At 39.2% G+C, this 26,710-nt stretch overlaps 1 protein-coding gene across 4 annotated transcripts in view; it reads right to left on the minus strand.

Moving 5' to 3' along the window:
• VEPH1 (ventricular zone expressed PH domain containing 1) overlaps positions 1 to 26,710 on the minus strand; it is a 274,555-nt gene that overhangs the window by 11,767 nt on the left and 236,078 nt on the right. For all 4 annotated transcript variants that reach the window (XM_063602997.1, XM_063602998.1, XM_008956082.5 and 1 more), the window contains one exon: positions 15,001 to 15,118. In XM_063602997.1, coding sequence (XP_063459067.1) covers positions 15,001 to 15,118 — 118 coding nt within the window. The remainder of the gene's footprint in view (positions 1 to 15,000; positions 15,119 to 26,710) is intronic.

Here is a 26,710-nt window from a genome sequence, read left to right on the forward strand (position 1 = left end):
GGACAGCACCATTTGATAACAGCTGTGGCCTGGAATAGAGGACACTGTTGACCCTCGGTGTCCAAGCAGGGAGGCAGCCAGCAAATCAATAACTCAACCTCACTCTCCTCCCTCCCTCTGCTTACTGGTGTCCCCAGTGGTGGAAGGTACCTGAAAGCCAGAGCTAAAAGAGCCTATTGAAACAATCACTACATGGCAGCCTGTGGGACATGGAGCTGGGCAGGAGAGATGGAGAACAGAAGCGATCAGGCACTGATTATATGTCAAATTCAACAAAGTTCAGATATATGAGGGAACTTCAAAAGTTCATGAAAAAAATGGAATTAGAAGATAAAAATAAAAAGTGGAAACTGTATTTCTCAACATAAACTCCATCAAGTTCAAGACACTTTGGTAAGTGGTAATATCAGCCATTTAGTCCATTATTAAAGAGCTAAGGGTCCTGGGAATTTAACCATGTTGATGCAGTTGTTTTAACATTATTAACTGAAACAAAATAAGTGCCCTTTGCAGATTTTCTAAGATTAGGAAACAAAAAGTCAGAAGGAGCCAGATCAGGACTGTAAGGTGGATGCCTAATAATTTTCCATGGAAACTCTTGGAAAATCGCCCTTGTTTGAAGAGAAGAACGAGCAGGAGCATTGTCTTAGTGGACAAGGACTCTCTCGTAAAGTTTTCCTGGGTGTTTGTCTCTTTTCTTCTTCCTTCCTTCCTTCCTTCCTTCCCTTCCTCTCTCTCTCTCTCCCTTTCTCTCTCTCTTTCTCTCTCTCTTTCTTTCTTTCTCTTTTTCTCCTTTCTCTCTCTTTCTCTTTCTTTCTTTCCTTTCTTTCTCTTTCTTTCTTTCTTTCTCTTTTTCTTTCCTTCCTTCCTTCCTTCTCTCTCTCTTTCTTTCTCCCTTTCTTTTTTTTTTTCAGGGTCTCACTCTGTCACCCAAGCTGGAGTGCAGTGACACAATCATGGCTCACTGCAGCCTCCAGCTCCTGGGCTCAAGTGATTCTCCCACATCAGCCTCCCTAGTAGCTGGGACCACAGGCACATGTCACCACATCTGGCTGGTTTAAAAAATTTTTATTTTTGTAGAAATGGGGTTAGGCCATGTCGCCCATGGTCCTCAAACTCCTGGGCTCAAGCAATCTGCCCACCTCAGCTTCCCAAAGTTTTGGGATTACAGGCATGAGCCCCTGTGCCTAGCCCCTGGGTGTTTTTCTGCTAAAACTTTTGCTAGCTTTCTCAAAACACTCTCATAATAAGCAGATGTTGTCATTCTTTGGCTCTTTAGAGAGACAACAAGCAAAATGCCTCAAGCATCCTGAAACACTTGCCATGACCTTTCTTCTTGACAGATCTGCTTTTGTTTTGACTAGACCAAAGTATTTACGCCTACAACTTGCCAATTTGCAGGTAGTTTGTACTACAGACGTGGTGATTCCCTTATTATGGAGGAAGGGTAGAAAGGAGTTAGAGGGGGAAAACCATGGGTCTAAAGAATAGAGAAAAATCCTTTTATCTCCTGGTGGTGGAATTGACTAGAAATGAATAAGATGCCTCCAGTGGTTTCTTCTCAGTTAATAAGAGAATTTAGCATTCATGTTATTCTTGTCATGGAAGACTGAGTTCCAGTTTTTATTAATACCCTTTGCCATTCATTGATTCTCCCATTCTTCTATTCAAAGTGCCTTTATGGTTACCATGCACTAGGCACATGCCAGGTAAAGGGGATATAAACACAAGTATGACAGTCTCAATTATTGAGATGCAGAGAAATGCATTAAGCAAGTGAGTACAGAGTGGGATAAGTACCAGGCTAGATCCGTGCACAGGGTCTAACTGGAACACACTGAGAGGCACTTATTCTAAACTGGGGCATACAAAGCAGAAAAGCTTGCTAGAGTAGATGCTGTCTGGGCTGAATTCTCAGGGACAAGTTGCAGCTATGGAGGCAAAGGGAGGAAGGTCATTGAGCCAAAAAAAGAAGTAAAAAAGAATAAAAGTTCATAGCAAAGGACCAAAGCTGAGGAAGGGAGGCATAAAATGCATTCTAGGAACTGTAATTCATTCTGGGATGGAGCACGGTGGGAGAGAAGAGGCAAGAGATGAGGTGTGAGAATCAGAGAGACCAATCCTAAAGAGCCTTGGGCACCATGCAGAGTGGAATGTAATGCTTTGTAGTGTAACATAATGAAAAAAAGCTTGTGTAGTCATAGACCTCTTTTATTTCAAGAGCACAAGAGTTCAATAATTCACTCTCTACCTTGTTTTAAGATTTGTTGCAATTCTGAATGTCTTTAACCAATTATAATTTATTTAACCAGTGTGCTGAATGCCATGTTTATTCTTTATTATAATAGATCACATGAGACTGTACCAAAGACTTTCTCTAGTATAGGCCTATGGTTTATGTGGTAAGAGCACTGTCTTTGGAGGCCGACCTCAGTTGAAGTCCAGAATCTGCCACTTACCAGCTGACTGGTCCTGGACAAGCTATTTAAAGTCACTGAGCTTCCCTTTCCTACTCCCTAGAGTTATACTTAACACAACACAAATGGCTGTGGGGGTTTTGCTAGTCAAGCCATATATCCCTGCAAGGATTACATGCACCATAAATGAAAGCACATAAAAGTGCCACAATAGTTGACAGTGGCCTTGCTTAGCTGAGACCTGGTCACAATAAAGGATCAATAAATAGTAGCTACTGTCATCATGATTGACATCATGGATCAATGCAAATCATAATCATCTTTTCACTGTGATGAACAGGTGGTTTTAGAAATACCATGTCCTAATGGCCTATATCAAAGTGTGAGGAATAGTAAGAGAATTCAGAGTAAGAGAGGGACTCCTGCAGTCTTTGAACTTGGACCTTTAATAAAAATGGAGGTATGAAAGGCAATTCAAAGTGTCTCAAATGGAAGGTGAACTCTCTCTCTCTCTGTCTGCAGGTGTGTGTGTTTTAAAGACAGGGTCTCTTTTGTTGCTCAGGCTGGAATACAGTGGCTTGATCATAGCTTACTGGAACCTTGAATTCCTGGGCTCAAGCGATTCTCCTGCCTCAGCCCCCCACGTAACTAGGACTACAAGTGCACGCCATCACACCTGGATAATTTTTAATTTTTTTTTTGTAGAGATGGGGTCTTACCATGCTGCCCAGGCTGGACTTGAACTTTTGACCTCAAGTGATCCTCCCATTTCTGCCTCCCAAAGTGTTGGGATTATAAGCATGAGCCACTGCACCTGGCCCTCTTCTGTTTTTGAGTAATTCATCCACGTATTCATTGAAACTGCCATTTACAAGACAGTAAACTGCCATTTACAAGACAGTAAACTGCCATTTAGAAGACTGTAAACTGCCATTTACAAGACAGTAAATCAATCTACAACCCAATAATAGATTGAGCTGCTTTGGGAGAATTTCCTATTATCTGTGGTTGCTTCCTTCTCTTCCTAGACTTTCTGCTTGTTTCTGCTTGTTCTCGTGACAGTCTGGAAGGAATGACAATAGAAAATAACCTCCACATAACTACTGTTCACATGGCACACTGACTTTCATCCAGACTCAGAAATTACTCATACTGTGTGCTTTTTGGCTTATGCCAGTTTTGTCTTGAAAGTATTGCACTGTGCATGAATAACTCATATTTGAGACTTGTCATGAGTGTAATTTGTGATATTTGAATTTCTAGATACTCTTTTCTGATTGTTAAATGCCTTCAAAAGAAAACATATTCTGGAAGAAAAAATATAAACCCCAGGCCAGGTAAGGTGGCTCACCCCTGTAATCGCAGCACTTTGGGAGGCTGAGGCGGGTGGATTGCCTGAGCTCAGGAGTTCAAGACCAGCCAGGGCAACATGGTGAAATTCTGTTTCTGCTAAAATACAAAAAATTAGCCCGGCGTGGCAGCATGCGCCTGTAGTCCCAGCTACTCGGGAGGCTGAGGCAGGAAAATTGCTTGAACCTGGGAGGCGGAGGTTGCAGTGAGCCAAGATTGTGCCATTGCATACCAGCCTGGTGGCACAGGGAGACTCCATTTCAAAAAAAAAAATATATATATATATATAATGATTGACATATATAGATATATATCAATATATGGATATATAGATATTATTAGATATTGATATATAAATTAACTCCAAATTCTTAGTTTTTAAGTAAGAACTGAGAAAAAGTATAGTATGTCATTTTTTCCCCCTTGAAAACACTGCTTCTGGGAATTATGACTCCTATACAGTCTATGGGGAATTAATTTCTTTGTATGTATTTAAAGTTTCAAATTTACTTCAATCTCCTTCCATGGTTTTACTGATTTTTTTTTCTTTGGTGTGTGTGCCAGTTCTAATAAAGCAAACTATAATTCCAGAGGATATGCATAAAGAGGGCTAGAAGCATTAAATGAAGGGGTCGTAGGAGCCACATTTAGTAGACTGAGTGTCTGTGGTTTTTGAAATTGCTAAGGATCATAACAAATGGCATGTTTCTTAAGAATCTCCAGGCAGCATTTGAGAGTGCAATATTTCTCTACTGGCAGTGAATAAACCAGGAGGCATGATCCTCACTGACTTTGTAATATCCTACACAATATTGAGGGGACCAAAATTGGACAGACAAACTAAGTTTGACAGCAGCCCTTTGAAGGCACTGCCACATGTGACTGAATGGCTTCCTTTCTCAGTAATTTCATACCCATCAAAACATATGCTTCTCTGACCAATTACTGATGTACTGATGCAAAAAAGCTTCAGAAATACGGTGTTGTAAGCGTTTAGGGCTATGTTTCCTGAACTGTGTTGTGAGAACCAGAGAATCAGAATTATCTTCCAGCTTGTTAGAATGCACATTTCCAGGAACCACCCTAAACTCACTGAATCAAAATTTTGGGATAGGGTGAGAAGCCTTGCATTTTAAACAAGGTCCACAGGTGATTCTTATGTTGCTCAAAAACTTCTAGGAAATAATTAGTATCTTCGTGGTAGATGACAGTAATAGGTTATATGATATACAAAAGAGTAAAACTGCAAAACCAATTGTAGGGAGAAAACTATGACCTTTTGATAAAATTAAAGACAAGGATGGCAGTATAAGCTTAGATTCATGTTCTTGGTTTCAATCAATAGGGTTACAGAAAAAATGTTCAGAATTAGTGTTTGTGGAATTTTGCTTATTTTTTTATTGTGTTAATAGTGAGACAAAAATTCTAAGGGCACTTTCCAAGATGGTAACCTGTTTAATAGTTCTGAGCAGTACGTGTCTTTATGAGAAACTCATCAAAGAAGATTTGCCCGGGACTGCTGTGCAATGACTGATAGAGACCAATAGGAAAAGATCAGGAGAGTGGCAATGAAGAAGATAATTTTTTTTTTTTTTGAGATAGGATCTCACTCTTGTCACCCAGGTTGGAATGCAGTGGCACGATCTCAGCTCACTGCAACGTCTGGCTCCCAGGTTCAAATGATTCTCTCATCTCAGCCCTGCAAGTAGCTGGGACTACAGGCATGCGCCACCACAGGCTAATTTTTGTATTTTTCGTAGAGATGGGGTTATGCCATATTGCTTAAGCTGATCTCCAACTCCTGGGATCAAGTGATCCACCCACCTGGGCCTCCCAAAATGCTGGGATTACAGATGTGAACCCCTGTGCCTGGCTGATAATTGTCTAATTGTAGGATTAACTTTTAATAAGAAAGGGTTTCACACATACCCGATGTTGGTCCTACTGAGTCTCATTAATAAGATCGTGTGGATAGATATTATTGATGGGATCTGGCCATAGGACTTTAGTTTTAAATGTTGAGCACTTTCCCATACTGCCTGCAGATTGTAGAGTTTGCCTGGGGTTGGAAAAAATAGATCTGACAAGCTTGTGCCCCGTCTGTGATAAGGAGGACCAACTTGTTTGGGTTGTACCATTTGAGCACATTGTAACCATTGTCCCACCTGCCTGTAAATTCTTGTATTCTGGAACATTTTAAGGTGTTACCTACACCACTTTCATGGAATTTTTAAACAGGAGTTCCATCTGTTGTGGTTCAGCACTTGGCCTCAAACCTTTCGACAACGAATAGATGTTTATAATGTCTGCACTGGAAGCCTTAGCAGTTACATAAACACCATCACATGCTGTATGTTATATATGAAATGCACACATGTATATACACATATATGTGTACATATCCATGTGTATGTATATTTTTAATACACATATATATGAATATATCACACATTCTATTAACGTGATCTGTTTATTATAGTACTTATGAAAAGAACTTATTTAAGAAGAGACTGCTTATATAAAGAATATATTTGACACAAAAGAGATGCTGTAAATGTCATCACATGAATATCTACCTTTTTCTTGTAAAATGAGTCATTGTTAATTCATTTATCTGTTTTTTGTCATCACTTGACTGAGAAAAAAATTATTACTGAAAATTTTCTGAGAAGACACTAACTTTGGCCATTCGTTTATTGGTACATATTTATTGAGCATCTATTGTGTGCTAGGGGCTGAGGATAGATGGATGAGGAGAGTCCACTTCATAGAACTTACTATTTACTGGAGGAAGTAGACATTGATCTAAAAGTCACACATAAAAGAACAAGACAGCAGCTGTAACCAATGTTATGGAGAAGAAGTTTGGGGTGCTTTGAGGACCTCAGTATGCATTGGGGGGTTACAAAAGGCTTCCAATACTGAAGCTGTGAATTTGATTTGTAATAAGAAGGCTAAGATCTACTTTAACTAAGTGAAGAGGGGAGAGAGGGAATTCTTGGTAGAAGAAAAAGTACATATAAAAGCATTGTGGCACGAAGAAGTACAGCGAGTCTGAGAAACTTTAAGAGTGTTCTTCTAGGCAAAGCAAAGAGAGCAGAGGGAATGTGGGACAGGATAAAGCTGGAGAAGCTGGGAGAGACCATTCCATGTGAAACTGTGAAGGGTATGTTATGAAGTTTGGTCTTTAAGAGCTATGGGAAGCTACATAAGATTTCATGCAAGGGGTGGCACAACAGATTTGTGCTTTGAAGAGTTCACTCTGGCTGCATCGTGGGAGGGAGATTGGAAGGGTTCAGAGTAGTTCAGTGAGGAGGCTATGGCCATTATTGTAGGTAAAAGGTGATGGCAACTTGCACTAGTGCTGTGGAGAGAAATGGATAGATTTGAGAGCAATTGAGAAAGTAAAATCCTCAATCTTGTGGTGATAGATTGGATGGGGGTGGTGGAGAAGGCAGTGAGTGGGCCTCTGGTTGGTACAATAGATTGAGTGATGTTGCATTCACTGAGCTAAGGAATGCTGGAAGAAGAGTAAGTGTTTGGGGGAAGCAAAGAGACAATCATGAGTTTTAATTTAAATGAACTGATGCTGGGCACAGTGGTGCATGCTTGTAATTTCAGCTACTCTGGAGTCTGAGGTGGGATGATTGCTTGAGCCCAGGAGTTTGAGAGCAGTCTGGGCAACATAGCAAGATCCTATCTTAAAAAATAAAACAAAATAAAATAACTGATTTTGGGGTGCCTTAGAAGCAGTCAAGTAGGTGGTAGGTGATGTAAATCTTGAATTCAGAGGAGAGGCCAGGCCAGGACCGCATATATAGATCTGGAAGTTGTTGCATAGAGGTGATTACTGTAGTAAGAGCATTACTCCAACAATGACTAGCTGGGTAAAGAAAGGTGGGATAAGAAGGAGTGTCCAGAGAGTAGGAAGGAAGCTGGAGGAGTGTTGTGTCACAGAAACTGAAGAAGAAGAATGCTTTAAGGAGGAATTGGTTTACAGAATGGAATATTGCCAAGAGACAAATAACATGAAGACTGAACCATGTGCAGTGCATGGGTGACTTTCAGGTTGTTAATGACTACAGAGAGAGATGATAGAGTTAGAAACAAGGTTAGAGAGGGTTGAGTCACGAGAAGGAGGCAAGGCAGTGGACAGAGAGAGACAACTCTCTTGGCTTTAAAGGGGAAGTGAGAGATAAGGCAGTAGATGGAGGGAAAGGGGAGGATAAGCCACTTAATTATGTTTAGAAGCCAATGGGAGGACTCAGTTGGAAGGGGAATATTGAATAGAGAAGAGAAAAAGGTTAATCTAATCTATACTGGGAAGTTTCTGAGAAGGTGGGAAGGATGAACTCCGAGGCAAAATATGACCATCCTTTGATGACTTTATTCTCTGTGGCTGCTAAAAAGTACCAGTATGTCAGTTGGGCCTGGTGGCTCACGCCGGTAATCCCAGCACTTTGGGAGGCCGAGGCGGGCGGATCATGAGGTCAAGAGATTGAGACCATCCTGGCCAACATGGTGAAACCCTGTATTTACTAAAAATACAAAAATTAGCTGGGTGTGGTGGCGCATGTCTGTAGTCCCAGCTACTCGGGAGGCTGAGGCAGGAGAATCGCTTGAACCCGGGAGGTGGAGGTAGCAGTGAGCAGAGACTGTGCCACTGCACTCCAGCCTGGTGACAGAGCAAGACTCTGTTTCAAAAAAAAAAAAAAAAAAAAAAAAAGGACCAGTATAGTACCGGTATTTCTTTTAAATAGGTGTATTTGTGGCTGATAAACAAATTTCATTCTTAGTGTACTTACATAGGTCAATAAAAAAAGGATTACTCTGCAATATGATGGCTAGTGCTCTTTTAAAATATACTAAGTATTTTATTTTAAAAACTACACAAAATTCTTGAAATCAATGTCATATGCTTGTATGATGATGAAACTAATGTACTCACATTAGTCTGCCTTTCCAAAGCTTCTCCTCATCTATATATTAGCTTGACTCAGCCTGTTCTCTATGTGGAAAAGGACACATTACTATGTATAGTGATTTGTTAGTGGATAATCACAGAATGACTGATGCTTTGTTGCAAGTATATGGCCTATCTGACACTTTTCCTCTGTATCAAGACAAGATTGTTGACCCAATATGGAAAGGCAGAGGAGTAGGAAAGTGATGCTGGATGAAAAATAGAAGTTAATCCCTGAGGGGTGTTAGGTTACTGATCTTAGCTTGTTTCTCTTCAAGATTTACAAGTTATTAGCATGTTTACTATGAGCTCTTTGCCTATGTGTATATTGTAACATTTTAGCATAATATTAAATTCAGTTTCCACAACATGTTGAAACCTTGTATACAGCAATGTTTTCTTCTCATGAAAGCTAATTTTCCAAAAGATGCTATTTCCAGGTTTCAGTTCAGTTAGTTGTTTTTAATTTTGAGAAAGAGTTAGATTTTTAAAAGTTAGATTTTCAAGTTGCATTTCAAAACAAATTCGATTTTTTTCCCATGGGTATTCTATCACTTAAGTGATTAATGAATTTCTCAATCACTCATCTATTTGCCAAATGCTTATTAAACACTATAATGTGCCAGGCACTGGTTAAGATGTACAAAGATGAGGCATAATCCATGGTTCTTCTTGTAGTTTACTGTCCAGAGGGAGAGACTGATGGCCACATGCCAAGTGCAATACAGAAGTGTGGGCAGAGGATGGAAAGGACAGAGAGAGAGAAATTAATTCTGCTTAGGGGTGGTATGTAGGTGTGTGTGCATATGTGTGCGTGTGTGTGTGTGAGAGAGAGAGAGACAGAGAAAGACAGAGAGAGAAAGAGGGAGAGAGAAATGAGAGTGTGTGGAGAGGTTTAAGAGGGAGAGGAGAATGTTCATACCACAGAGGCATAAAATAGGAAGATGGAAGATGGGGAAAGGGAGAAAAGGAAGATTTCAAGATAATAAATTATCTGAGTTTGTAAGTGTGTTTTTATTTTGTCTTTAAGTATTGCAAAGTATCTGAACAAAAAGCTGAGGTTCAATTTTACATAATCAATATATACTCAGTAGTCCCAGTATAAAAATGTGAAGTTATTGTATAAAAAACATTCCGTTGTTTTTGGTGCTCTACCAACACTTAGCACGTAGGACAGTGCTCTAACACATGTGGTAGAAGAAAAGACATCATACTACAATGCTAGCCACCACATATGTCAAAATCGAGTTTTCTTTTTTTTTTTTCATTTGAGAGGGAGTCTCACTTGCCACCCGGCTGGAGTGCAGTGGCATGATCTTGGCTCACTGCAACCTCCGACTCCCTGGTTCAAGCGATTCTCCTGCCTCAGCCTCCTGAGTAGCTGGGATTACAGGCACACACCACCACAGACAGCTAATTTTTGTATTTTTAGTAGAGATGGGGTTTCACCATGTTGGCCAGGATGGTCTTGGTTTCCTGACCTTGTGATCCGCCTGCCTCAGCCTCCCAAAGTGCTGGGATTACAGGCGTGAGCCACTACACCCGGCCAAAATTGAGTTTTCTTTTATCACTTTTAAAGTTCTATGAAAGTTGACATTGAAATTTAATGGAAAAGCTTCATATTCATAGACTCACAAGGCTATTGGTGGCCTTATGGGCTAGGTCCTCTCAGAGGTCATTTAGTTCATTTTCACATTGGCATCTAGAGTGGAAAAGTAATCTAGCTCGCATGAAGGGTGCCCCCAAAGGAGACCCACAACTGCTGTTACCAATTCTTTTGACTGTCTGAAAAAACTCTCCTGACACAGGAGGCATTTTGAAACCATCTCCATTTGCCCATGTATTCATAATCTAATATAATATAATAAATAGCACATTCTTTTTTTATTCATATTTATTTATTTAGTTAATTAGTTTAGATTTAGAGACAGGGTCTATGCTGTGTTGGCCAGGCTGGAGTGCAGTGGCTATTCATAGGCATGATCATGGTACACCACAGCTTCAAACTCCTGGCCTTAAGCAATCCTCCCGCCACTCTTTCCTGAGTAGCTGGGACTACAGGCACGTGCCATTGCACTCAGCTTGACAGTATGTTCTTATAACACAACTATTTGAAATCAAGTTCTAAAGATGAATCATGATAGAAAGTTGTTTGAAAAAATTGTTCCATTTTCTTTTAGAACCCAAGAAGACCTTCTACTGATGATCACATTCAAATTTTAAATGTCTAGTGACTAAGAGACTAATCACATGGGGCTGCTTAGATTTATTGAGGAGGACAGGAGTGCCAAAACTCTAAGTTGTTTTTTGTAGGGTGTAAGAACAAAGGCATCTCATGTGTCTCGAGAAATGAGTGAAAGTCATGACCCAGTTCTTCCTCCTACTTTAACAAAATGTGACTGAAGAGAAAGCCAGATGTGTTCTAGGACAGACCAGCTGACTAACTCTTACTGTCAACATACACTGTGCAATTCCAAGACACAAGGGCAACTGATAAAGAAGATTAGCTTGGTTTTCCAGAAATAAGTTCTGCTCTGTTCAATCTCCTTGCTCAATCCCCATTCTCTCATTCATGTGGAATAACGAGATCTGCAATAAACACCACCAGGCAAGTCTCTGAGGATTACTGAGTTATTTCAGAAATTTTCTAATCTTCTACTCTGAACTTTTATAAAATGATTATCAGAAAATGAATCAGCAGTTGGAAGAATAGGAAATAGATTCTACTGTAATCATTTCCTGCAAGTCATAATTTCTCACACATTATCATAATAAAGTCTCTGTTCTTCTTTAAGTAGAGTAAGTCATCAAGGAAGTAGATCACTTCTAAAAAATTAAACTTGTCTCTGGGTCTTTATAATATATTATAACATTACTGAATGATTGCTCTTGAAATTTCCAATATTTCATGTCCTTAACTTGAATTTTCCCTACAGGTTGAAAAGTCAGGTTCTGAAATTGGCCTGTCTGGATTAAAATACTGGTTCCATCACTGAGAAGCTGTGTGACCTTGCGAAAATTACTTAATCTCTTTGTGTTTCAGTTTTCTGATCTGTAAAATGAAGTCGATAATGGTGAGAAAATGAGAAAAATGCATGCAAGCTTAGCATATTATTAGAATGATAAATGCTAACAATTATAAATCATGTCAGGGCCTCTACATTATTTTAGCATTACTTTCCTCTGACTATCTGTACATTACTGGATAAAAATATTTTATTGATCACCAGATATTAAACTCCTGTGAATTTCTGTGTGTTGATGGTGAAGTTGGTGGGAGGATGGTGATGAGACTTACTTGAAGACAGGAATGTATGTGAGTTGACCATGTCAGTAAGCTGAGATACTGTCAATTTCTGAAGGATTCCTCTGGCTGAGTCTACACAGTTAAGAAGTATTATATATTTCTTGATGTCTTTCCTAATGTCTAACTGAAATTCTCTAATTGTCTCATGTTTTATTCCTCATTTATGGAGATGCTGGACAGCATTAAAAAATATTGAAACGTGAATACTTGAAAACAATTATTGTATCATTTGTCAATTCTTTTAAAAAATATCAAAAACCCAGTTTATTTGGCCTTTTGTTCTAGACTTCAATTCTACTTCTTTGGACCCCTTCTCCCTGAGGCTGATAGGGCAGCTGGCCCCTGTGTGGGTGTTGATGAAACCCAGACCAGTACATAGTACTCAGTTGGGCATAGTACATTCTAGGCGCTAAGACAGGCAGGTAAGTGGATCAAGCCTTTACAAGTGGTGACTTCTCTCAGGGAGGAAACAGCCCCAATCTTCATTTACCAGGTTCAGAATGCTTTGGGTATAGTATAGTGATGAATTTGATATCGTTAGCATATAATCACAATCTTGAAACATCACATTTTAACATTCAAGGAATATTTGACATTGCCATTTAAAAATATTATTCATTCATTTATTCATTCATTCACTCACTCAACAAATACAGCATGCTAAAAACATAAAAGAAGTATGCTAGATTTTTTTGAATACACCTTTTGGCCCTAACTGGATTATGAATTTCTTTTAGAGCAGAGACACTGTACCTTATTCATATTTCTATCCCAAGGGTCAGCCTGTAGAAGACACTCACCTAATGCAACAAACATGCATTGCATAAATGAAAAATTGGATGCAAGGAATATGCTAGCTGTGCATGACCAATAAAGCATTTGTTGCTATGTCTCATCTTTAAACTTTGAATTTAAGCAGAACTTGAATGCAAATACCGTCTCCATGAAAAATATATTTGGCAACAATATTATGTTAGACCTTTCACTTAGATTAAATATATAATTTAAGTGCTTATATAAAAAAGAAGATGAAATCAACAACCTATATAAACTATCCAGGGAGTCAAGGGTTTTGGTGAAAAAAAAAAACAGTCTAAAATAGGACTTTTCTTAAACTCAAATCCTCTTTCATGTAGCAAAAGGAAATGAGCAAAGAAATCCAAACCCACTGAAGTTTTCAGGGCCAAACATTTTGATTCAATATGCTCTGCTATAAAATATTTGGCCTTGTTTGAATTTTTATTGCTATATGTTCTCAGTCTATATTTAACTGTGAGGAACACAAATAAGAAAGAGTAAATGTGCAGAACGTTCATTTCAAGAGCATGGCAGTGAATTTGAGAAAACATACATTAAAGGAACACTTTGTGTTTTTAACTTTCAGCCCCTTTTCTGAGGCCTCCCTTGGCCAGATATGATTAAATATTTATCGAACTAAGGACTCAGCTTACTTGGAGTGAAAACTCTTCAGGGCCTCTCAGAGCTACCTAAGATAAGTACCTTATTTTACTAGCTCTCAAATAAAGCTTCTTTTATGCTCTGTCTTTTTCATATATAAAATAAGGTCTAATTAGAAAGTTTTATAATGGAGGCAGTCAATTCCCCAATTCCTTATTTGTTTGAATTAACTTTTAAAAAATTGGGGTGTTCACTCTGGCGTTGGCTCAATCCAGACTCTGTAATCAGCCAACAATCTGTGCTTCACAAAGGCTGGCGTCCTAACTGCCAGCTTCTGCCATCCGCACCTTTTCCGTGGGGTAATACATTTTAATTGGTACTTCTCTGAGAGCCCTACACATCTCCATCTGGCCAAATAAACATACTTTTACCATTCAGCCTCAACATCTTGGCAGTTAACAAGAGGACAGACTTGCCACAATGGGTAATCTTTAAGATGCATAAAATCCTAAAATTAAAGGACCAGGTACAGGTGGTATAATCAATGGCTGTCTAGAAGATGGCTCATCTACAAAGTGGCTTTGTGTTCAACACTCTTTTTAACACTGCTCTTGTGATCCTAAATGCAGTTCCTGAGCTGAGTCAGCATTGAGAGCTCTCTCCTCTCAAAGGGCACATTAGTGATGAAATATTTCACTTCCAATGACAGCATAACTTTTTGGATATAGGCTTATTAGCAACGTGTTTCCACTGGTTGGATTGAGCAAGTGTAACCAGAAGGCAGAATGGTGAAATGGTTAAGAGCATGGGTTCTAGAGTCAGGCTGCGTTCAAATTCTGCTGCTGTTAATTTATCTTTGTGACCTTGGGCAGTTACCATACCTCTCTGTGCCTCAGTTTCCTCATCAGTAAAGCAGAGATAATGTCAGTATTTTCCTCATAAGAGTATTGGAAGGACTGATTAAATGAGATAAGGTATCTGATATGTTTAGCACAGGGCATGACTTGTATTTGCTAACAATTATTTTTAGGCAAGGTCAGTAGACCAAATAACTTGAGCAGCAGAAAGGAAGTGGAAGGCGAATAACCAGCTATGAGGTTATTTCTCAGATAATTTCTTCCTATTTCAATGCTTCACTTTTTACAGTTTAATCATCAAGCAACAGTGTTAGGGATTACGTGAGATAATATGGTCTGTGTGCTGATTCACTCATTTAGTGTGGTCTCATTTCCTTAAAGAACACATCTTAAGAGAACACTTTTTTTCTCTCTAACCCTCAGGGTCATCTGGATGAAATGAATACTTTTAGGGCAAAATGGCTGATACTGCTTCCTTGATAACCACATATAGGTAAGGGATTGTTTCTCTGCCTCCCAAAGTTTTCCCTTTTTCCTATGACCACTTTGGTGAGACGCCTTTCTCAGCACAAAGCAGGGACATGACTCTGTGCATTATTACAACTGGGGATGTTTATGCAAGAGGAAGGCCACCTAGAAAAATGGAGCTGACAGATCCCTGTAATTCGGGGCACAAATGGTTCTTAGCAGCAGGTAGGGGTCTCTCACCAGTTGCTTTCTCAGGATTGTTGCACATGAAGCATTGCCATGCTCCTGCTGTTTCACTGAAGCCAAACACGTCAAAGAACCTCACTTCTTCCAGATGGAGCTGTACCTGGTCCAGATCCTGTGTCAGGAACACAAAGTACAAAGAACATAAGCTGCTCTGCCTGCTACCTAACATTCCAAGACTGGGAGAAGGGGATGTGGATCAGGATGGTCAATGCTCAATCTCAGTACTAAAGACCAAGAGGCAGCATTGAAAAAATTTCTCTTGGCCAACCTTAAAAAAAAGCATTCAGCTAAACTTTTCCATAAGAGTATTCATAAATGCAGCGGGAGTGAGCACAGGCCCCAGGGCTGAGTGTCAGGGTTGAGGTGTCAGAGCTTGAAATGGCCCAGAATTTTCTTGCATCTAGCAGTGGCTCCAGATTTTCTAAAAAGAAGGGATATCCAAGTGGCAATGTGGTTGGAAGACATGCTGCTGGGGGATTTACATTTATATAAAATTGAGAACCAATTATCCATATCAAAAAATATTATTGGCCGGGCGTGGTGGGTCATGCCTGTAATCCCAACACTCTGGGAGGCCGAGGCAGGCAGATTGCCTGAACTCAGGAGTTCAAGACCAGCCTGGGCAACATGGCAAAACCTCGTCTCTACCAAAAATACAAAAACATTAGCCAGGCATGGTGGTATATGCCTGTGGTCCCAGCTACTCAGGAGGCTGAGGTGAGAGGATCGCTTGAGCCTGTGAGGCGGAGGTTGCAGTGAGGCAAGATTGCACCACTGTACTCCAGCCCGGGTGACAGAGTGAGACCCTGTCTCAAAAAAAAAAAATATATATATATAATATGTATTATGTTGGCTTTACAGGGGGCTGATGGAAAATATGGGGGTGGGGCTTAATCCCTCAGCCCTTGGCTCCAGGACTGTTTAGTTCTTTTGCTTTATCCTAAAAGTGTATGCAAATTTTGCATTCTATTACATAATATAAGCTATATTGATTTTTTTTAAAATTTTTACTTTTATTTTTTTCCTGAGATAGAGTCTCACTCTGTTGTCCAGGTTGGAGTGCGGTGGTGTGATCTTGGCTCACTGCAACCTTCACCTCCTGGGTTCAAGTGATTCTCCTGTGTCAGCCTCCTGAGCAGCTGGGTTTACGGGTGCCTGCCACCACACCTGGCTAATTTTTGTATATCTAGTAGAGACAGGGTTATGCCGTGTTGGCCAGGCTGGTCTCCAACTTCTGATCTCAAGTAATCCACCTTCCTTGGCCTCCCAAAAGGCTGGGATTGCAGGCATGAGCCACCATGCCTGGACTGCATTGGTTTTAATGGAAAATAATGCATTGAATTATTTACCAGTAAATTAGTTAACTTTTTTCCTCCAAATGGTTGAGTAGAATTGACACTCCAAGAAGACTGCACATGTTTTATGTGCCCTGTGGCACCATGCCAATGAGTTCCTCTTTAAGGGGCAGGGCAGAGAGGTTCTGTTAGACTGTAAATGGATGGAAAACTATTAGCCTAACCAAATTAAATAGCTCTACTGTCCTCCTGAGGCTTTCCTCTTATGTAAATGACTTGTATCCTTTGGTATAGGATGGATGACCAGAAACTGCATTCTTAAAAGGCTCCTCCTCCTAAGAGGGACTTAATGTTCTTATTGGCCTTGCATGTACCCAGCCAACTAACATGTTTGTGCTCTGTTGAGCTGTGATTTTATTTCCTTTCCTTTAGCCTACACACTCCTATCTTCTCTCTGTATAGGAATAGTTCTTAGAATTTTCAAGGCTGAGGCATGTAGGCACTGTTTGCACTGCTTATAAGGGATCTAAATAGAGAATGATCAAGTGGCTACCCTGATTGCATCCCAAAGCTCCTAATTCTCAGTTCTAAATTTCTTGACAGAGATAAGAAGTATGTCCAACTATCAGTTCACTGAGAACAGAAACATATTTTTTTCATAATACCCCCAGAGTCCAGTCCAGCATCATTAATGGATTAGCATTGGCTTGTAGACCCAGCACAAAGTTTTTTACTAACGAACTATATAAAAGATAGTACAAAAAGTTAAAGGGAATTTTTAAAGAGAACATTTACACTCGCTGGAACATAAACACAATGAGGACAGATATTTTGTCTGTTGTGTTGGCTGCTATAAACTTGGCACCTGAAAGTGCCTATCACATAGCAAGCACTAAACAAATATTTGTGTAATAACAAAAGGCATGCCCTGGGCCTAGAAATGGATACTTTTCAGCATCCTCTATTAAGACTCTTATGGCTTGTGTTCTGGGGTTGGACATTTTGGAGGTTTGACATGGTGACTGCAACATTTTGGGTTGCTAACCTTTAATACCGTATCTCAGGCATTCCAATAGGTGCTGTATATCTAGGAATATTGTTTTGACAAAAATGATTTTGAATATGTTCAATGGAAAAAAAGATTTTTGTTAAAAAAGTATGTTTTCCAAGATAAAGACTGAAGAAGCACCTGGGAATTTTGTGAGTTTCAAAGGATACAATCCATATTAAAATTTATGGGGAAAAAGCAGATGTTCATAAATATCAGTTTCAAAACTGTGAAGTCTCTGAAGTCTGTACTTGGCCATTGCCATGCAGATTACTTCTCTGTTTCCCACACAATTAATGATCAATTTTTCATTCACCACAAACACTACTAGCAAACAAAGTACTTAAAATAATACTTAAGGGTTCCTTTATTTTTCCTGTTCTGAGACCAGAAAATTCCCAGTTTGTTGCATACAATCCACATTTGTCTTGGAAAAAAGTTTACTTTAAACGTTTCAGACAGATGGTAAACTACATTCCTGCGTTCAATTTCTGAAGCCAAAAGCAGGCTTACCTCCTCAGAGGATTTAGGTGTTGTGCTAAAGGATATCCACGGTAGTTGTATGAACTTTGAAGTTGGTGATAATAGCACACTTCGAATGGAAAGACAGATGAAACACATATAGTTTCCAATATTTGTGAAAAATCAAAGCAAAATAAATCACAAAACAAGCAAACACAAACCAACAACCAGTGACACCTAGATTTTCGGAATTTTGACCTCTTAAATGTGCTTGAGGTCAGTAGTTCTCTCTCCTACTCAACCTTCTTTACCCTTCTGGGTCCTGCAGCTTCCCTAGGGCTTGCCCAAGAATTGCTATATGGCTTCTATTTTTCTAACAGGAGAACAAAAATAGATTTGTTTAGAGAATTACAAACTTTCTTTAAGATAACTAGACTCCAGAAAAGTGATAAAAATAACTTATATCTAACTGTAAGTCACTGTCTGAGTATTTTTCAGTTCTAATGGGATTGTGGCAGACAGACCCTAAGGTGACCTCCCAGTAATTTTCACCTTGTGGTGTTCATCTGTTTGTATACTCCCATTCCCTGTGTATGGGAAGGACTTATGATTTGCTTCTGGCCAAGAATATGTCAAAGGGGATAGGATATCAATTCCGTTGTTATTATACACAAACACACACACACACACACACACACACACACACACACAACCTGTCTTGCTAGCAGATGCATAGGGAGACCCTCCTGCTGTGCTTGAAGGAACCAAATTGCCACATTATGAACTGCAGGGACTATGCGTGGCTTTTAGGATCTTAAAGGAGGCCTTCAGCTGGTAGCCAGTAAGAGTTCAAAGTCATCAGTCCTACAACTGCAAAAAAATGATTCTTGCCAACAAACAGAATGAGTTTGAAAGCAGATCCTACCCATTTGAACCTCCAAATGAAAACACAGCCTAGCCAATACCTTGACTGTAGCCCTGTGAGACCCTGAATGGAGGACCCAGCTAAGTTACAACTGAAATCCTGACCCTCTGGTACTGTGAGATAATAAGTATGTGTTGTTTTAAGTTGCTAGGTTTGTGCTAATTTGTTACGCATTATTGAAAACTAATACTGAGATTGTGCCGTGAAGAGGAAGAAAAAATGACATCCTTTTGCCCAATTCTCCATGAAAGTGATGATTCTACTTAGAGGAGTCATATTCTCCCAAGTACACTCCAAATCAGGCCTCAATAAAACATATACACACAAAATAAAACACAAAAGAATGTTGAAGTTCAAACTATTTTCATTGATGTAAAAAAAAGGATACATATTCATAGTAGGCATGCACTAATAAGGGCTTTCCTGATAAACATCATTTAATTCAAGAAGATTAAAACTCACTGGGGGAAAAAATAGTATTTTTAAACATTTGGCTAAGTGAGCATTTCTCCAGTTTTAGAAAAAGAGTCATTAATGAGGGTAGGAATTTGGAAAACTCTATAATAAGTCTAAGCCAGGCAGCATAGAAAGATGAGAGATTTACAACATCATTTCACTGACAAATGACAGCATGAGTCAACGCAATGGATTTTGTAAAAGTGCATAGTGGCCTCTGGATTTTATAATGTGGTCTATGTACTTTGAGAGGGTACTGTGAAGCAATTTTCCAGAAATCAGTGAAAGCATACATCTGGAAGAACTTTGGGTTTTGGCACATTTAAATTCTGTCCTAAAGCTATTTGTGCACAGATACAAAACATAGGATTGCCTTATGTGCTCTGTGTGCCTGTGGTTAATAGGATCACTCTAGGCACATATTTCAAGTATGTTTTAAGACATGTAAGCAAGTATTTTTAAAAATTCCCAAATATTTTCACATAATAATAAGTTTATGTTTGTATAGTTATTTTCAGTGCACATACTCTAATGATATGGAGTCCAAGGTGTGAATAAGCTTACTTAGGGAATATAATTAATGATTGATCTTCATATTGTCTTAAATTGTTATAGGCATAGTGTCTAGTAGGAAATGCTGTTTGTTGAATAAATAAACTAGCAAAAGAGACTTTAAAGAATATCCATGCCACAATTTTTTTATGTTTTTCAACTTGTGAAAAATATTACTATTGGATTCAATTTATGTAACACAGTATTCATAGCACCTGGTATCAGGAACCATGGATAAAGAGATGAAAGAGACATAGTCATCAGTCCAAGGAGGTGAGAAGGTAATTCATTGTGTCTGCAGTATTCTTCACAGAGGAAACTGAATACAGCTTCATTTGTGTGAGGTGTGATTGTTACTAAGCTTCTTCTGGTGTGATGTTTTGGCTCTCAACTGGATTAAAGCTCTTACCATGAAGACTGACTTCCATATTGTTTTGCAGCTTTTAAAAATACTTAGTATGGCACTTTGCCCATAGTAAATGTTCAGTGAATTATTATGCATTTTTACTAATTGAAGCACATAGATCTTATCTCTAATTTATATCAGCAGTAGCATTTAGGTTTTCAGTGTTCATGTCTATTCAACTATGACCATTAAGACTTTCCAGACTACATTTGTTAAAAAAATCTATCTCTCTCTATATCTATCTATATCTATATATCTGCATATCTATGGGTATTACAAAAATTCATTTTATTTAACAAGTTTTTAGAATAAAGTGTTAATAATTGAACAATGATGTTTGTCTTAATTCATCAATATAGTATGTTGACTACTTGTTCTCAAGACCCTCAGCTTTTTCAGATTGTCTGTTCAGAGTTCTCGCTATGTTGCCCAGGCTAGTCTCGGATGCTTGGGCTCAAACAATCTTTCCACCTCAGCCTCCCAGAGTGCTGTGATTAGAAGTCCTGAGCCACTGCACGCCATCTACATTTTTACACAAGCTCCCCAAGTTGCTCTGGTGTGCACTGACTGTAAAATTAATCCTATGTCCTTCAAAGCAGTTGTGGGGATGGCTGATTTGTGTCCACTGATTGGTATTTGAGGAATTTGTCAATCTCCATGTGCATATGCTCATTCTTTTCCACAATAGTTTGGTTTCAAGGGGTCAGGTATGGTGGCTCAAACCTGTAATCCCAGCACTTTGAGAGGCCAAGGTGGGTAGATCACTTGAGGTCAGGAGTTGGAGACCAGCCTGGCCAGCCCGGTGAAACCTCGTTTCTACTAAAAATACAAAAATTAGCTGGGCGTGGTGGCAGGCACCTATCATCGTAGCTACTTGGGAGGCTGAGGCACAAGAATTGTTTGAATGTGGGAGGCAGAGGTTGCAGTGAGCCGAGATCCCACCACTGCACTGCAGTCTGGGCAACAGAGTGAGACCTAAAAAAAGAAAAAAGAGGCCGGGTGCAGTGGCTCATGCCTGTAATCCCAGCACTTTGGGAGGCGGAGGTGGGTGGATCACAAAGTCAGGAGTTCAAGACCAGATGATGAAACCCCCTACTAAAAAAAAAAAAAAAAAAAAAAAAAATTAGCCAGGCACAGTGGCAAGTGCCCGTAATGCCAGCTACTTGGGAGGCTGAGGCAGGAGAATCGCTTGAGCCCAGGAGGCGGAGGTTGCAGTGAGCTGAGATCGCACCATTGCACTCCAGTCTGGGCAACAAGAGCAAAACTCCACCTCAAAAAAAAAGAAAAAAGAAAAAAGAAAAAAGTTTCATTTCATATGACAAAACAGGTAGACTGGTCACAAGAGCAAAGCTTTCATTTTTAAACATCAGAGATGTTATTATTCCAAATTGTGCAATACAGCAAGAAGAGATCAGCTGTGAAAATTGAACTCATTGGGCCCAATTTGAAACTTGGCAGAAGGCTGGAGTGGGTGGAGAGGGAGGTAGGCCATGGGGGAGCAGACTCTAAGCAGAGGCAGCAGGGCACTGATGTGGAAGGACTCATAGTGCATTTCAGTATTCTGCATGAATGCCATGCATGTGCTATGTCCCATTGGCTCTCATATTTCTATGCCTAATTAGTAAGGGAACTCGAGGTACACATGACTATATGAGGCCAATGTGGCAAACTCCTCACTATCACTACATATCACTAAATAAACTTATACTTCTATCCTTTGAGTCCCTATGTGTTGGGAAGAACTGAATTTCTTCTTGGAAAATCATGGCAATTCTATGTGTCTGGCTCCAAGTGGCTGGAAGAAAACACTATGTTTGATTCATTTCAGAGAGAAGCTCTGAAGAATACTTTAATTTAAGAACAAATATGACAAAATTAAAAAAAGCCAAATTCACCAAAATCACACTCATCTAAAAATCATGAAAAAATAATCTGACTACAGGATATTGGCAGTTAACATGACAAGAGTTTAAGTAAAACGGTTTGTGAAAAATTTAATGGAAGTGTATGAGTTGAGTAGAAAATAAAGGTGGCAAATTGCATGAAGCTATATAACAAGTTTTATAAATGTTTGATAAAACCACAATTATCTTTTTTACAAATACAATTTCTTTGAAACTTCAGTTCATTAAAACCAGCAAATTATTAGAGTGGGAGCAAGGCCAAAACACTACCAATGTTCAAAAGGTCAAGAAAACTTTAAGATTTTTACAGTGGTTCAGCAGTAAAATGTAATCACAGAACTTTTGGCAATTATAGCCAGCACTTACATATTCTCCTTTCATAGTGCAAAGCAAAGAATTGCAGTGATTTTTTTTTCTAATTGATTACTGCCACCTACATTCAACAAATATTTAGTACTACTTGTTAAATCTATTTGTGGTACTATACTACAGAGGATACTGATGTTAAAGAGCTAATTTGGAGAGGCTTTTTTTCCTTCCTTTTGAAATCAGATAGCAGGAAAACCATGCTCCTAACCATGTAGGTTATTTAGTTGGAGGCAAGGTGCTTCTCTCATTCTCATAATTTTATTTTTTTTCCTTTATCCCTAATACCACTTTAATTCTCAGACTGTTTCTCCAACTTCCTCTTTTTATAAGTATTCACCTTTTGGGTTTGACACATGTCTTGGAACAGATACGTATTCTTGAAAAATACGTAGCAATGTTTATTTTTCATTTTTGCAAATAATGGTATGCTGTGAACCCTATTTGGTTTCTTGTTTGTTTCACTCAAGATCTCTATGTGGTATTCTATGCGTATTTAGCTAACTGTTGCCTCTACAGCTGCACAGTGATTTAATGGTGTGCATCCACCACCCCCAACATTTCACCTAACCATTTCCTTAGTGTGGGCACCAAGGGTGCCCCCATCTCTGAACTTACACAATGATGTAACGATGAATATTCTTACACATGTTCCCTTGTGGATGTGAGCAAAAATTTTTCTGTGATAATCACTCAGGAGTGGAATTGCTGTGTCATAGTGTATTAGTTTAGGGCTGTGAAAATATTTTTGTGTTTCTGCACAGTTAGGGCTTTTTGAACAAATTTTACTGAAACTTGGGACCTGGGCTAAAAAAACAAGCTTTAGAAGTAAATTTATGACTAATTAGGAAGTGAAATACCATCTAGACAGATTTATTTTCCCAGAGGTATGTTTACATTTTAAGATGGGGATGAGACCCAGGATATAGGAGCTTGGGTTGTCAAGCTGGAGACATTAGTCTTCCCTTCAACCTGGAGGGGTTTATTTACATTCTAAAGGGTAAAAGTAAGAACCCAGACCCCTTCCCAATGAGCAAAGATTTTTGTTCTCTCCTTTCAGGGACAGCTGTTCCACCCCCTATGTAAATACTCAAATTCACATTGTCAAGGTTCCTTGCCTACAGTACAGACCCTAGGATGTGTAAGATGACATCTGGTTCTCATCATGTTCCCCCAGGGCTAACAACTGAGGCAAAAGGAAACTTAGGAGGTTATTTGTTGCTAAGTAAATAATAGTAATCTGTGATGCCCCCAGAAACCTTGTTTGCATGATACATTAAAAATTTAACATTATTCATATCCTCAATTTTACTAGGTTCTGCCAACTTGCTATTCAAGCTACCCAGGAGGCTGAGGTAGAAGGATCACTTAAACCCAGGAGTTCGTGGAGGCAGTGAGCTATGATGGCACCACTGCACTCCAGTCTGGGCAACAGAGCAAGACCCTGTCTTGAAAAAATTAAAAAAAAAAAGAATTATCATTTTGTTGACATGTTTACTACTTTGTATAGTTACAGAGGAAATAAAACTGACTCTACTATGGACTTAGAGAGAAGGTATTACTTCCCATGATGCTGGAATTTTAAATGTCTCCATTTAGTCACTTCACACAGCAGAGAGCTAAGCACTGGTGAAGTAATAGTGATGGAGGCAGTTTTAAGAAAGTTGAACCACCCCTCAGTAGAGAACTGGATAAAGTAAACTACGGTTGGTCAGGCACAGTGGCTCATGCCTGTAATCCCAGCATGTTGGGAGGCCGAGGCAGGCGGATCACTTGAGCTCAGGAGTTGGAGACCAGCCTGGCCAACATGGTGAAACCCCATCTCTACTAAATATTTAAAAATTAGCTGGATGTGATGGCACAGGCCTGTCGTCCCAGCTACCCAGGAGGCTGAGGCTGGAGAATCGCTTGAACCTGGGAGGCAGACGTTGCAGTGAGCCAAGATTAGGTCACTGCACTCTAGCCTGGGCAACAGAGTGAGACTCCATCTCAAAAAAAAAACAAAAAAAGTAAATTATGGTCTATTTACACAGTGGAAAATTTTATAGATGCTGAAATGAACGAGCTAGCTCTACATGTATGAACAGATATATTTAAAAAACATAACATTAAGTGCAGAAATCACATTGCAAAAGATATGTGCCATCTGATAACATTTAGGTAAAAGTTTAAAACAACAGTACAAAAGCATTCATGGAAATAATACACACCAACCTCAGGAGAATATTTACAACAGTTTCTTTTTGTAAAGGGAGATATCTGATGCAAATATGGAAGAAATGTAAACATCTATCTGTGGCAGGAATGGATATCACATTTCTGTACTTTTCTGAATTTATGAGCTATTTCATAATTTGATGAAAAATAAAAATGAGGCAGAGAACACAGTTTAGTGAAGCAAAGAGACTAGCAAGGGTCAGACTCTGTGAGGAAGAAAGGTTCTGCGTGTGTATGCGTGTGTGGGCTTCCTTGGTACCCCTCAAACTCCCTGTAGAGGACTCTCCTTTTGCCTGTGTTGAGACTGACCTTGGTGGTGAAAGTCTTTCTCCTTTCTCTTGTTAGAAGGCTCCATGTTACAGTTTCTTTTAACTTTTAGCTCTTCAAACTTGGAGATAAACAGGTCTAAAGTACTAAGTGTTTGAAATATGTTCTATTTTGTTTCAGAAAACCAAACAAAACAAAGCATGCTGACACCAAGTTCTGTCTTAGAGAATTATTACAGCATAGGCTAAGTGACAGAGAGGATACTTAAAAATAAAAGTTTTTCTGCTGAGTGGTACAGAATGAAGAATATAGATTTTGGAGTCAGAAGATCAGAGTTTGAGCCCTGCCACTGCCATTCACTGGCAGTTCTTGGGAAAATATTTTAATTTCTCTTTGCTTTTAATGCACTCCTCAAACTATAAAATGACTGATTCCTAACCTGTCTCTTTCAGTGACTTTTTGCCACAATCAATTAATGGATAATTGCACTACTTTGTAAACTGTGGAGAAATAATAAAAAGTAGTGATAATGGCCAAGCACAGTGGCTTGCACCTGTAATCCCAGCATATTGGGAGGCTGAGGTGGGCAGATTGCTTGAGCTCAGGAATTTTGAGACCAGCCTGGCAACATAGTGAGACCCCATCTCAAAAAAAAGCAGTGATAATGATGATAATTCAAATCAAGCAAAATAAGAAGCTCCTTTTTATGTATGTAAAATATAGTGTTTTTTGTCTCTCAGCTAGATAAATGTATGTAAATCTTTCTGAAATGAATGACTTCTTTAAGAAACACTAATGCTAGGTGCCTGAGAAACATATTTAGTTTTCTAAAATCAGGTAACATACTTACCTGTCTGTTTTTGTTCGTTTGTTGTCAAACCTAGGAGCGCTGGATTTAATGAGATGCAAACATAAAGAGATGTAATGCGACGTGGACATGAACATTTCAAAGGGGAATAATGACATGTGCATGCTTGATGAGGCCATAATGAGATGTACAAATAGAAAAGCATAGAAAAATGTGCATGGGTAATGGTGCAATGAGATGCATAAATAGATGAGTGTAATGATAAAGACATGGGGGGTGTAATGTGATTTACAAATGGGAGCATTAAATGGGAGGGTGGAAAGGGCAGGTTGTGGTAGATAAGAAGCAGAGAGAAGAATGCAGTACTAAGCATGAATGGAGGAGCTAATATGTGCATGATGAGGATGTGATGAGATAGAAATGGGATGGCATAAGGCAGTTCACAGATGGAGGGGTGTAATGAGTTGTGTAGAAAGGAGGGAATAATGACAAGCATAAAAGGAGGGATTTAATACGATGAAGAAAGAAATAGGCATAAGAAGATGTGAAGACTGAAAGGAGGTGCAGAAAAAAGGGACATTAGTGAAGAGACGGGAAATAACAAGGTGGGCCAATGGAGCACTCTAATGAGGCTGAAATAAAAAGGTGCAATGATGTGTGTCCATTCAGGGAATAATTAGACACACACACAGGATGATAATGAGGTACCCGGGCCCTGATCAGACATAGACCATGGCACTCAGTTCTTACTGAGGAGGCCAAAAATTGAAAAAAATTCAGGGCAGAACCACAAAGATATCTACACACAGAAAAGGGAAGACTAAACAGGTGATTTGGTGCCAGCCTTGCAGTTTATGAAATAATAGTTTTATAGCTGCACTCTGTTCCAGGTGCTCTGCTAGGTGTTAAATTAAATGCATCATCTCATTTTACCTTCTTAATAACCCTATGAGGGAGGTGGATTCTTTCCTAGTTATAGATGAAGAAATCAAGCTGTA

The sequence above is a fragment of the Pan paniscus genome, chromosome 2 (assembly GCF_029289425.2).
Source record: "Pan paniscus chromosome 2, NHGRI_mPanPan1-v2.0_pri, whole genome shotgun sequence".
Lineage (NCBI taxonomy): Eukaryota > Metazoa > Chordata > Mammalia > Primates > Hominidae > Pan > Pan paniscus.